This window comes from Mustela lutreola, chromosome 3, assembly GCF_030435805.1.
Source record: "Mustela lutreola isolate mMusLut2 chromosome 3, mMusLut2.pri, whole genome shotgun sequence".
Classification (NCBI taxonomy): domain Eukaryota; kingdom Metazoa; phylum Chordata; class Mammalia; order Carnivora; family Mustelidae; genus Mustela; species Mustela lutreola.
In genome coordinates this window covers 192184843-192198950 of record NC_081292.1, presented here as the reverse complement: position 1 = coordinate 192198950, position 14108 = coordinate 192184843, and the positions used below count along the sequence as shown (strand labels likewise).

Below are 14108 nucleotides of genomic sequence, written 5' to 3'. Positions count from 1 at the left end.
TTTGTTTTTTATAATGACTGGTACTTTTTTGTAATAAGAAAAAAGCTAATAAAATAAGTTTGACCAAATTAAGTGGGCGGAATCTTGGTAACACTATTTTATTCAATAAGCTAATTTATTCAATAAATATTGATTAGCCCTCACTATATGTCAGGTCTAAGCCCTGGGGATAGAGCAGTGAACAAACAGATAAAAAGCCGTGATGTTTTGTAGCTTAGATCTGGTGGGGAAAGCAGACCACTGCATACAGCTGCAGAAATGGAGCAAAGCCCAAACTCCATATTCCCGCGTGACGGTCCCAGATGGAGAGAGACAAAATACCATGTCATCTGGTAATAAGCAAGAAGATGGGAAGTGTGTGGGGGGAGGGGAAGTAAAGGATCCCTCATTAAGGTGACAGTTGTGTCACCACCTAGAAGAGGTAAGGAAGCAACCCTGCAGTTATCTGGGGAAAGGAAAAACAAGGACAGAAACTCTCACAGGAGCCTGCTCCAAGACCAGAAAAGGCCCGTGTGACCAGAACAGAGGAAGGAAGGGACAGGTCGTGGAGATGAGGGCAAAGTGGTAACTGGGGAGGAGACCGCACATGGCCTTGGCTTTTACCGGTAGCGAGAGGTGAAGGGATTCCTTTGGATGAGGGTGACGTCATCTAATCTACACGTTAGCTCTAGCGGTAGTTTGAGAACAGACTGAAGGGGGAGATAGTTCCTGCACGAATGCAGGGGAAAGAGGACAGACCTGGGTGGTAGCAGCGGAGGTGGTGGCGAGGAGATGCATTTTGAAGGCAAAGCAACAGGATGGCTAGAGGGACGGGGGTGCCCGTCAGCTAGATGCGGAGGTCTGCAGCGGGACAGCAGTGAGGGCAGGAAGATTAGCGCTGCTTTGGGCCCATCAAGAGTTTACAATGCTGGCACATCCTTCATCCTTTGTATTTAGCCTCCCCTCAACTCTCTAGAAAGACAGCTTTCCCCGGGGTTAACAAAGGAAGGAGTGGGAAGAGTCTTGGGAAATCAGGTGACACTGATAGGAACTGGTCGGAGAGCTGAGCAAACTGCTAAATCTGGCAGTGCCAGTCTGATAGGATACACACTCATACACTCATTTTTTAAAAATAATGTTAACAAAAATGAGATTCTTTATGATAGAAATTTCTCACTATTTGGCAAAGCTGAAATTTCAGTGAGAACTAATGCTGAACATACTTATGATTTTGAGGAAATGACCAAAGACCAGAAAAGGTGGCTTAAAACGTAGAAGAATCATATTTGGTATTCTCTTAAAACTCTCAAGTTGAGCTGTTTAAACAAGTAGGACCAGATGTTCCATAATTCTGCACTAAACAACTGGGAAAACAGGAGCACTATTCCCTATTGATATCAACTAGTGTTGGAGAGAAAGTAGTTTTAAACTGGTATCACAATAGGAACTTTGGATGCACCAGGTATCCAAGTCACCAAATCACATTTTGATGATAGAGAATGGGAAACATTCAGATATCCACATTAATTTTCTAGAATGTCTTTCCCGAATTGTGTACTTTAACTTCACTCAGAAGAAAATATAGGACTTAAATTTCTGAAAATCTAGTCCAAACAGCTGGCGTCCGTTTGATGTTTTCAGTAGTCTAAGGTAAAATAAGGAAAGTGAATAGAATGAATTTTAAAATATATTTTTCAAATTATCTTTTTAAAAGTTGTTATTTATTTGTCAGAGAGACAGAAAGCGAGCACGATCAGGGAGCCTGATGTGGGGCTTGATCCCAGCACCCTGAGATCATAACCTTAGCTGAAGGCAGATGCTTAACCAAGTGAACGACCCATGGGACATCACCATCTGCCACCTCCCTGCCTTCCTTCGCACTCTTCTACGCGACCCCGATCAAAGCTTTAGGAGAATTAGAAGTGGTTCCTTGTAAGAGTCTAGAGACCTCTGGCCATCACCACTGCCAACAGTAAACGTGCTGGGGAAAGCTGCAGTGATCTGGTTCTGCGCCGGGACTCCTGCTAACCAGCTTTGTCACCTCAGGCAAGTCACGTAGCAGCTCAGAGTCACAGCTCTTTCTCTTCTTTCTAAATACCATCTGTTTTCCATCGAGAAGGACTGCTGTAAAGAACAAATAATGTATTTTTTAATTGATAAAACCGTAATTATCTTACATGGGACCAGGTACCACCACAAATAAATGAAAGGGGCTGGTGAGAAGCAAAGCAGGGCCACAACGTAATCTCCACTGAATGACCCTGGAGAACAGGAGCAGGACAGACTCTGCGAAGTGGAGCGCCCACGATCTAGAGCTGACTGCTGCTAGGTGGTAAGGAGGCAAGCCCTGTGTCATCAGAGCTTCTGATTTCCTCAGCAACACCACGGAGCTTCACTGGGTAAACATGAAAGCTCCTGGTTCTTGAGCTGTTAGCAACTATTCCACAACTTTAAAAGCCAGGAGACCATTCCTGAAAGGCCAAATGAAACATGTCTGAGGGCCAAATTTGGCCCCGAGGTGCCTGTTGGTGACATGTGATATACACACGCATCTTACTGTTCCTGTGTTTCAGAGGGATATATAGGGCTGGGACCCCCTACCAGTTCTTCTCAGTGTCCTTCCCAAAGACTACCCGATGGCTTCTCCTCGTGCTAAGATTTTCCAGAAAGTTCTTCACGTACCTTCATGTGTGGATACTGTAAATAACTCTTCTCGTGAAAAGTTAACTGGGCCTTGAACCAATCCAACAGGGTCACCATCTGGGAGTCCTCAGGAACCGTGAATTGTCAGTACTGTAAACATTTTAGACTTCATGGAAGACACTGACTTTTTCTAAACTAATCATCCCTGCCAGTCAAGATTTGCAGTACGGGTTCAAGAACAAGGCATTCATTTAACAACAATCACAAGAATACTGAGGATGAAGACGGGGCCGGTCATCATCACGAAAGGCCTAAAAGCAAACTGTGACTTCCCTAATAAGGCGACGACCGAAGTTAGCTCTCTGGTGGGGAAGCACCAATACGATTAATCAGTCTGTTTTCGGTTTTCTCACGACAGCAATATTAACAGTTTGCTTTATTCTGTTTATATGGTGCTGACAGGTCTTCAGCACGTTGGGCCTACTTGCTGGGGATTAATGGCTACTCCTCTGCGGAGGTAAAAACCAGGCAAGGAGAAAAGGTCTTTCACAATTAGATAAGAACTGGCTTCCCTTGCTCTCTTTTGCTTCCCTGCTGCACATCAACTTCTCTTTTAATTTCTATCAAGGTTACATAAGATGTTCGATCCAGTAGGTTCTTGTGTTTAAGTTTTACTTTAAATGTTGAGTTCCCAAGTGAAACAAAGGGAACCTTAAATATTATATCTAAGTTCATCATCTCTCCTATCAAGGGTGCTGTTGGCTAATTTTGTTTTTAAAATGCCAGACTCCTTATAAAGGTAAAAGGTAAGAGATGGCCTCTGGTGACAGGAATTTTAGCATATTTGGTGGGTAATGGTTCCCCTTTGACCTATGGTTATTTAGTGCATACTTTAAGGCAGCAGAAATGATACTAAGTACGGGCCAGCCGTAAGAAGTATAGGCATCCCAGAAATAGTCTTATTTCAAAATAAAAAGATTTAAGATAAGTCAAGACCAGCCCCGTGTAAGTACTGCTTGTACTGGTATCCTTTTCTCTGTGCCAGGATGGGAAGACATGGTAAACCCAAACATACAAGTATAGAGAAACGGAGATAACAATTTCTGAAAAAATCAATGTGCCTCCTCTAGGGTTCTGTAGGAATCTTTCTTTGGTCTTAAGGAACCTCCTGCCCCACCCATTTTTATGCAACAACTGTATGAATAAGTATGCATCACATACCCAGGAACCTCAAGCCCTGTGGCCAGAGTGAGCTCTCTAACCCACTTCCTCTGGCTCACTGCTCTCCTGACAGAGGAACAGGAAAGGGACTGATTCTAGTTGACAGGGCATCAGCGGAGGCTTTTTTTTTTTTTTTAAAGATTTTTATTTATTTATTTGCTAGAGATCACAAGTAGGCAGAGAGGCCGGCAGAGAAAGAGAGGGAAGCAGGCTCCCCGCTGAGCAGAGAGCCCAATGCGGGGCTCGATCCCAGAACCCTGGGATCATGACCTGAGCCGAAGGCAGAGGCTTAACCCACTGAGCCACCCAGGTGCCCCGAGCAGAGGCTTTTGAGTGGAAACTTCTAACACAGACTTTTAAAGCCAGAGATAAGAATATTCTAGGATAGTAAAGCAGTATCGATAATAGTATTTATTGAATGCTTACTATGTATAAGCACTATGGTATGCACTTCAGTTGTAAAAAAAAAAAAAAATTTAATTCCCACAACAGAATGCATTAAAGTAAGTTAAATCATGTTTGAAGTACAAGATATTTGGCAGTAGACCAACATACTGGAGGAGATTTGCATAGACCTTGAGTTCCGTACTTGTACTTAATAATTTACCTGACAGGAAGGTTCAGTGAGGGAGGTAGGAAACTGGCGTGAGGCTAGTTGGAAGGATACTGCAACAGTCCTGAGACTCCAAGCCAGGGTGTACATTGAGAAAAGGAGAGGAAAGATTTGAGACTTATGCCCAAAACACAACCAACGAAATTTTTTTTGACTGATTTTTTAGTTCATCTATTCATTCAGGACTTATTTTTGAGGGTTGCAGATGGGTCAGACACTGTGTTAAAGGACATCTAAGGAAGAAATAAAATCCAAAGACTGACTCCCTCCTCAAAACTGGGCTACCAGCCATCATTCAGTGGTCTCAAGTGACACCGCAGTAGACATGGGTCCAACCCTCCCTCCTCTCCATCCTCCCATTCAAAACTTACTGAGTTTTGGTCATGAACAAGTGAGGAGAGAAAAATGAAGGGAAAAGAAAAAAGACTGCTATCTTCATTTTCATAGTCTTAGGAGTATCTTCTTTCCAGAACTTTCATCCCTTTTCTGGTGGTCTGGCCGTAAGGCAGAACACAGTGGTAAACCACCAGACTTTGGGAACAGCATAGGTATTCTTAGTCATTCAAATGAAGAGAGGACCTACTTACTTTCTAAATGTATTCGCTGAAATGGCATATTTATTCAAAGCAAAACATTGTGTCAGAAAGATATCTAGGGGCACCTGGGTTTCTCAGGTCAAGATCTCAGGGTATTGGGATCGAGCCCTGAGGTGGGCTCCCTGCTCAGTGATGATCTGCTTCTCCCTCTTCCTATGCTTCTCCACCCAGTCTGTAATCACTCTTTCTTGCTCTTTCTCTTAAATGAATAAATAAAATCTTAAAAAAAATAAAAGGAATTTAATATGATTCCCATGTGTAGATTTTAACACTGTCTAGAAGTATAGGCACAAGAAAAACTAGCTCTGAGCAAAGCCAAAAGTAAATAGAACAAACATACTCTGAACATTAAAAATCTTGTATCTCATTTAGTTGGTGAATTAGAGACATATAATCCTATTGCCTTTCAGGGAAAGCCCTGATCTTATAAAATTAAGATTTGCCTAGCCTTTATAAGAATAAATTCTGACCAACTTCTAGTGCTTTCTGAAAAACAACTAGGTAATAGAATGACTACCACTGAGAGGTATTTTGCTTTATGGCAGCTGCCTTTTCATTACTACTTTATGAGAGCTTATCAAGATATTATGTATTCCTCACTATCTACACTAAGTTCTTTTTAAAATGTCTTCTTCAGATGGCTGGAGTTATGTCAGTTTCTTTGGGTCTAACCAGATCTCAAATAACAAACTATATCACTTTAGTATTTTTCAAAGGTTCTTTTGCATGTAGGCTCACCTCCAGAAACCATGACTAAGGTATGCTTTCGGTTATTTCTATTAAAACATTAAGAGGTATTTTTAGGGACCTATGAACACCATCAACAATTATTTCAAGTGTAAGCTCGTTCGTATATGCCAAGGGTAAGACTTGAAATGCCCATAAAATCTAACTGTAAAAGAAGGAATCTGATGAGAGCAGGCACATTTTATGCTGAGTTTTATGCTGAGGATCTGAACCCGGTAGGGACTTGTGTGTTCTACGAACTCTGCGACGATAACGAAGCTACGGAAGAGCAGCCTGCACGGACGGGACATGAAAAGGCAGAATCCTGGGCTGTGCACCTTCACCCCAGCCTCCACCGCCCACGCCACTGCCCATGCCAGCTTCTGTACGGAAGGTAAGAACTAAACCACCAGCCACTTATTTCCACTGAAAGATGTCTTTAAGTTATGGAACAGTTCAGAACACGCTCATCTTACAAATGGAAGTAGGAAAAGTGTAAACACTCCGGAAGCCATCAATGAGGACACACCTGTAATTATCCTCTCAAGTGAACCTAAGGGGAAGAGCAGTTGTCACCGCTGTGGGAAACTAGTTCCCTGCATGACAAGCCTTCAGTTATGCTGAGATAATTACCTTCATTTTTCTGGGCTCAACCAGAGAGGACTTTGGAGAAAAAAGTCAAAGGTGAGCCCAGAGGGAGAGGCGCAGAACTCGAGAGGGTGCACACTGGGAAGGCCGGGGAGATGATCTGAGCGCCCTCCCCGCGCGAGAGGCAAACCCAGTGGAACTGCCTGGCCCGGTGACCTACCTGCGGCGCAGGTCCTCGGCCACGGCGGCCCGGCAGCTGAACAGGTAGGCTCGCAGAGATTTCAGCCGCTGCCGCAGCCGCACCACGGTGGCCAGTGGCTCAGCGTGCAGGTACAGCATGGGGTTCTCCTGCTGGATGTCGATCAGGGGCTCTTCGTACACGTACTCCAGAAACTCTTTGGCCTGCTTCGATACCTACGAAACAAACTTCCTCAGTCAGTCTGGCAAATCATCTAGCTTGCCACACCTCCTCCAAGTAGGAACCAGAGTTTAAATATCAAAGGCACATTATTTTCTGAACAAGCCAAGAGAAAAAGCCCATAATTTAACTACATATGAATTGTGTCTTCTCTTTCTCTCTTCTGAGAACTTGTAAAAGTAACCTTGGCATGGAGAGGAATTCATTAATTTTGAATCTTGATTATGGTGGTGATTACACGAATCAACATGTGATAAAATGACACAGCACTATATAGACCCACGATACCCATGGCCACTTTTTTTTTGGGGGGGGGGGTATATTGTACCATAAGTGATCTAAGATGTAACCAATGGGAGAAATTGGGTGAAAGGTACACAGGATCCCTCCTTATCTGTGCAACTTCCTGTGAGTCAATAATCATTTCTAAACTTAACACTGCTGTTAAGTCTTAATTTTTCATTTTAAAAACTACACACATATATATTCTGTACCACTTTTATAAGTAGCCTTTTTAAAAAAAAAAAGGTAAATCATGTACATATTACAGAATTCAAAAGGGATAAGAGGATAGCTTAAAACAATAATCTGCAGAAAACAGGCTGAAAAAACACACTTTGGTTAGCAGAAAGGAGTGCTCTTTGAATGACATTGAGCTTGGGCTGACTGACTAATCTATCCATCCAATTCTATATCCACTTCTGGTAGTAAACATCAAGACTATGAGAAAGTGAAAATGCCATTGTCATTAGAGTAGAAACACAATGCATCTGAGATACAGAAGGAGTAGCTTAAATAATGTGTAACAAGTGGGGAATTTAGGAGAATCTTTACATATCAATTCACTGATACCAGTTGTGGATTGGCTAATGATATGCAGATTTGGCTTAGTTTCTATTTAGGGAAGGTAAAGCCTCTCTAAAAAAGTTTCTACCAAAACTGCTCTAGTACTGGGAGTAATGGTAGAATTCAACATTAAAAAAAAATTTGCTTATTAAAAAGAAAACTGAAAATCCACTATGCCTTACATTCTAGGCTAGAAGTGTATTAATGAAGATAAATAGGATACAGTCCTTACCCTTAAGGGACTCACTATTTAGTATCGGAGATAAATATTTAGAACAAAAACTACAGGTAGCACATAGCCTGTCCTCTACTACAGAAGAAATACAGACGAGGCCCTCTGGTAGCTTAAAGGAAGGAGAAATCAGCTCTCTGGGGCGGAAGGGAGCCCCTGGCAAAGCAGGGTATACTGCCTCAGGGACTAGAAGGATAAACAGAAATTCACTTGATGGGCAAGGGTGGGACAAGAGGGGATCACTACTAGCAGATCCAACCCAGAGAACCCGTCTATATGAATAGGTGATAACTAAATGTACGGCTGTCATATGTTGATTAAAACACATTTGTGTAATTTAGTATTTTGTAATATAAAATAAAACTCATACATAAGTTTGTTATAAAGAGATACAAAAAAGCATTGTTTTTTTTCTTAATAAAAGTCACCTTTTTTTATTAGCATTATTTTTTTTTTTTTAAGATTTGACAGAGACACAGTGAGAAAGGGAACAAGAGGGAACACACAGTGAGAGAGGGAACACAAGTTCCCTCTCCTTAATAAGAGAGGGAACACAAGGAGTGGGGGAGGGAGAAGCCGGCTTCCTGCTGAGCAGGGAGCCCAAAGCTGGCTGATCTCAGGACCCTGGGATCATGACCTGAGCGGAAGGCAGATGCCTAACGACTGAGCCACCCAGGCGCCCCTCCTTATTAGCAATTATTTTTGAGGTACCTGTTGTGTGATCCTTTGGGGGGTCCTGCAGTTACGTAGGTGGTGAGGTTTACAGTCTCTGCAAATCAGCTCACAAGAAGGCACCCAGAATTAGCCAAAACCTTCCACCACTTAACTGGACGGGAAATAACAGTTGGCAGGGATACATAATGCCTCACTCTGAGGCACAGAGACACAGGTACATGCCACATAAATACCACAGCAGGCATCAGTGGAGAATAAAGCAGTCATGGCCCTGTCTTCATGTAGCTCAAGGTTCGGTGGAGAAAAACAGAATTGGTTCAAATATTTTATCATGGCTAAATATTTGCTATATTTAAATATCTTAAGTGGGGGGAAAAAAACCTGATGGTGTTCTGAGAAATGAAGTACAGTCCACTTGAAACTGTTGCTGAAAATGATGTATTGTACAATTCAATTAGTCTTTCTAGCTCTATTGAGCAGTGTTTATACTGAGTGAGGGCCCTGCTGAATTAGGTTAACAATACTACCTTTTAGTAGGTGAACAGAAGGACAAAGGGCACTGGCCAGTCTCCCAGGCCTGAAAAGGCTTCGCTCTTCAGGTGGTACTTAAGCGCAAAAGGGGGAAAAAAAAGTCTTTTTCAGAGACAGTAAAAGCAGGGAGACAAATGGGACAGCAGCTAACGACATCAGTGTTTATAAGGTGAAATTACTAGAAACAAAAACAGAGCTAGTTTCAATAATGTCTAGGGCTCTGCTTCACGAAGTTATTACCAGTGTTGAGACTACAGAGCGTAGTGTGACCGCCGCTGCCGCCGGAGTGGGCGAACAAATCCTTGCAACACTGAGCCATGTTCTTGGCAGCACGGCTGAGCACATGCTCACTTTTGAGAATCCACCACTTACAATGGTAAGAATTTTTCAAAGAACGAAGAATTTGGCATCAAATGCTATTTTTGCAAAAGAAGAGTGCCGTATCCTCACTGATTTCCTAAGTTCTAAATAACCCTGCATACTGGTATAAAGATTCCACTTTCGGATTCACTGTAAATAGAAGCTTTTTAAGAGAGATCACGTTAAAACACATATAGATACTTAGGGAAGGAAGCCAATGATATTCTTAGGTGATAAAGTTTATATGAGAAACTTTCTTTCCTGTTAACAGAAATATTACATAAATTACATAAATTATATGTGAACACCAAATATATTCCACCTAAGAGCTACTGTCCTATTTTCTGCCAAATTATGAAAACCCTGAAAAGCCTGAGTGCTATTTCAGATGTATATAAAAACTCAGCTCACAGGTGCAGATAGATGGACCCAATACATCTTAAAAAATGATGTTGGTTGGCATTCTTTTCCATGATCCCACTCCACATCAGAAACAACTTTTGTAGGGCCAGTAGTTCATTTTTCAAACCTACTAATCTCTTGAGATTTTACCAACACTTAATGTTTATTAGTAATTAATATAATTTCTTACTATAGCTTTTTTAGGTTAAAAACAGACTAAGCTCTAAGAACTCAAGTCTGTGACTTGATTTTGCCAGTTTGTGAACTGGTGCCCCCTTCACAACAGCGCTGCAGTCTGAGGGATTCAAGAGCTGAGGAGGAGGAAGTCAAGGCCGAAAGCTGCTCCTCCACACCTCACACATGGGAGTCGTCGGAGGAAACACCAAGTGGGTTATAATCAGCTTCAAATTATAAAGACCAAATGTGCTCTATCAACAGATGTATTTATAAGTAAACATATTTGTTATTTGAGCAGTAACCATCATCGGTATAGATTTAAACATAATACGTCTTTTGTTAAGCTGGTGACAGCTACCTCTTAAAAACAGAATTCTCAAATATTCAGGTTTACGTAATTCTGAGAAAGAGGTTCTGGAATGGTGTCCTGGTATGTTCCCCCACAAAAACAGCCCCGGGTGAGAGAGCAGTGGAGCAAAGGGAATGTTTAACAAGAGGCAGCAGTTTGGAGACCATGGGTGGGGGTGGGAAGAGTGAGGACTTCAGCTGTTGTGAGGAAGAAAAATGCAGCAGAATAAAACAGATGAGAACATAGTTTTAGAATAACAAGAATTGGTGCAAATAATCTAGTTCCATTTTTCTCAGCCTGTGTTCTAAGGAATACTGGTCCCACAAAAATGGTGCTCTGAAAATACCACCTGCCACATTCTTCGCTTTGTGATTCGGCGCAGCATGTCAGCCTATGAAAGCCTGCGGACATGGCGTCTGCTTTGCCTGCTCAGCCCAGCAATTTCCCAAACCCAGCTGCAGACGAGGCAGCAGTTTAGGGTTGTGCGGGACTCGTGCAGGGGGCGGTGGGGATGAAACTCCGTTAGAGGCCCCTACCCGAATGGAGGTAGGGGCCTCTAACTCCTTCCATCCTCTTGCCATGCTATGACCGCCCAGGGCTGCATTCTCTTGAGGCGTCCGGTTCCAATTCCAGAGCTGGCCCGGCTGTGACCCTCCTAGAGAACCCTCTTTTTGAGCAACACCTATTAACAAACATTGAATCCAGACAGCTTAAGTGACTTAACTGCTCAGATCTCTGGATACTCTATTCTGTGCTTTTTAGCATTATTTATATTCACAGTTTTTTGTATTCTTTAATAACTCTACTGTCAACTACCCATTTGTTACTTCTCAAAAGAGGTGATCCCTGTCCACATTCTGTCCTTCCCTTTCCCCAAACACAAAGGGAGACTAACTGATGATGGAATTTGGCAGTATGCTGGCCACTTGATTTTAACTATGAAACAAAAGTACAGTCCAGTAAACCATCCTTTATCCAGAGGCACTTATTTGTGTATTTGTTTATAATCTTTCTCCCTCCGTTGGAATACGAGCATTCACTATGTCCCCACTGCCTAGAAGAGTGAGCGTGCTGGGTGTTCGACAAACACCTGCTAAAGAAATGAACGAGGGCTTTACACTGCTCTGGCTGTGACTCTGAACCACACACTCTTACTTTACACAGACTTCTAACAGCTTCTGATGGCTCAGCTATTTGTTTCTAAGCTCACCACATCTTTAGAGTTGAGAAAGTAGACAAGGGGAAGGACAGCACAGTCACACCAGAAGTGACAGCAGGAATCCCGGTACCAAGGAAGAAAGGGGCCTGCAAGGAGCTACAGGTAAAAGCGCAGCACACAAAACTGACTGAGGACAGTTTGGAACATGCGGCAAACTCAAAAATGTACAAACCTACATCCAGGAAGGTGTCCTCAGTCTCACTCGTGAATGAAAGAACGTACATTCAAAACGATGTATCAAGTTATTCACTGAATCATTACCTGTAATAGCAAAAGACTGAAAAAAAAAAAAAAACAAAAAACCAACAATCCAACCAAGAAAGGACTGGTTAGATTGTCATGTGTGTGTAAAAACATGTAAGATTCATGGTAGAATATGGAGTGTCTGTAGAAAAGACAAAGCAGGCAAGGCCTGGAAGAGGGATATGATCGAAACGGAGGGGAGAGCGCTCCAAGAGCATCACGTAGAGACCACCCATCCCGGCTGTTGGATGAATAAGCACATGTACGTAAATTTCCTCTGGAAAGCCGGGTAAGAAAGCGTCATCTAGCTGCCTGTGGGAAGAAGAACACGAAAGGTGGGAGGAAGATGATCTCTGCATGCACACCCTTTGTACTTCCTGAATCTGGAAGTTTGTGGAAGTATATTATATTTGAAAATAAAGAATAAAAGTATAGCACTGCAGGGCAGTTTCCTTTGGAAAAAGTAGCCTTCTATACCACATTAAACCACACCGACGTAATCACAGGACAGAACAATCATATTTATAATTCTGGGGCATTAAAAAAGACAAATTCCTATACATATTTTCTGAAATAGAATATATGGAGCTAAGTGACAGTTAACATTTAAAAAATAATAAAAGTAACAATTACATTATCACAAATTTGGAGAATAAACATCAGGAAAGAAAAAAAAATGTATCACAGTCTTACCACAGTAAAATAACCACTTATGCTTTGGTATAATGTTTCCTTCCCTGTATTGTCCCCCCGTGTTCATTGTGGAAAACCGTGGCAAAATTCTTACTAAAATCAATCCCAAGCATAATACTTCTTGGTCCTCTTAAAATAGGCAGTGGGGGCTAACAGAGGAGGAATCAGGAGATCTTAAGGTTAATTGCAATTTGTTCACAAAATCTCCAAATGACTCTGAACGAGTGGTTTTTCCCAACAGTGAGCTGCTCTCCAGCTCTGCGAGAGCAGCACAGCTTGCCCTAAATGCCTCTCAAGATGTAGAGATAGGAAATAGTTTATGTAACATGGAAAACCCCTAGCCAAATGGAATGTGAATATTCAGGCTAGGACATAAAAATATTTTTTAAAAGCACAACAGAAGGGAACTATTTAGGAAGATCTGAGGCCAAGTCTGAGGTCCTCACCATCTCTTTGTCATGCTTGATACTTCTGAATGGGAGGATGGAGAGTAGGGGGAAAGCTGTCTTCAAAGAGTTTCATTAGAAAATGGCTATAGAACTCAAGGACAAGGTTTAGGTGCTGTGTAATCCCAGAGCTCAATTTAATTTGCGGGATGCATACTGGAAAATAGATGAAATCCTGTTTTAAAAATAATTAGGAGTATTATTACTCCAGAGGACAGACAAAGAAATGCTTCAGATGACAGATTTCAATCTGCTCTGCAAAATCATTTTTTCACTCTCTTAAATGGATATTCAAGCCAGTCACGTACTTATTAAGGATAGGAGGCAGATCTAGCAGAATGATGTCTGGTCTTGGAAACTGATAGGTCTGAATGGATCCTCACAATTAGAAACATTAAGTTAAATGCTGGTGTCTGGACTAAATGAAATACAGTTACTTAATGCCAGCAAGAGATGATCCGATAAAATCGACCAGCTCTGTTCTTGCTTTAAAATCTTCCCTGGTCCACTGACAATCTGGGAGGAAGGTCTGGCAAAGGAGATTCTCCTCATGTACAACGTGGATGAAGCGAGGGTACTCAACACCTTCAATCAGTTACTTACCCTCTCAACATCAAACCTTGTCATTTGAATGACCAGCATGGCGAAATGTCTGCTCTAGAGAAAAAGACTACAAGCATCAGTGATGGTTAAATTGGCGGTTTCAGTGGCTCACTGCAAACAGATCTGGATCTCCTCCAAGTCCATCTTTGTAAGCCATGTCCGGTTCTCAGACTTTCCTTCTCTGGTGCCACCTCTGCTGTTGTAACTCCCTAGAGTGCGGCATATTCTGCTGGCAGGTGCCACCAAGCCTCAGCTCTGGGTGAGCGCGGGGCCGGGACTGCCCCCCTCACTTGCTCTTTGTACACCTCTCAGCTGTCAAAGCCCTGCTCTAAGCAGATTAATCTAAATAATCTAAACCAAACTCAACTCTACATATACTTTTATCTAATACACACGGCAAATATATTTATAGCCTATATTCCGAGTGTCATGTACAAGATGCAGAGGAGAGACTGATAACTGGGAGAGGGGAAGAGAGGAACTGGCAGAGGAAGGGAGGTTTAAGACAGGCTCGCTTAGGGTCTGCCTTGCTGAGTGAGGGCAAGAGG

General features: G+C 42.3%; 1 protein-coding gene across 4 annotated transcripts in view; it reads right to left on the bottom strand.

Annotated features, from left to right (window-relative positions):
• Positions 1-14108, bottom strand: part of PLEKHM3 (pleckstrin homology domain containing M3) — a 184135-nt gene that overhangs the window by 98278 nt on the left and 71749 nt on the right. For all 4 annotated transcript variants that reach the window (XM_059168228.1, XM_059168227.1, XM_059168229.1 and 1 more), the window contains one exon: positions 6587-6780. In XM_059168228.1, the coding sequence (XP_059024211.1) occupies positions 6587-6780 (194 nt within the window). The remainder of the gene's footprint in view (positions 1-6586; positions 6781-14108) is intronic.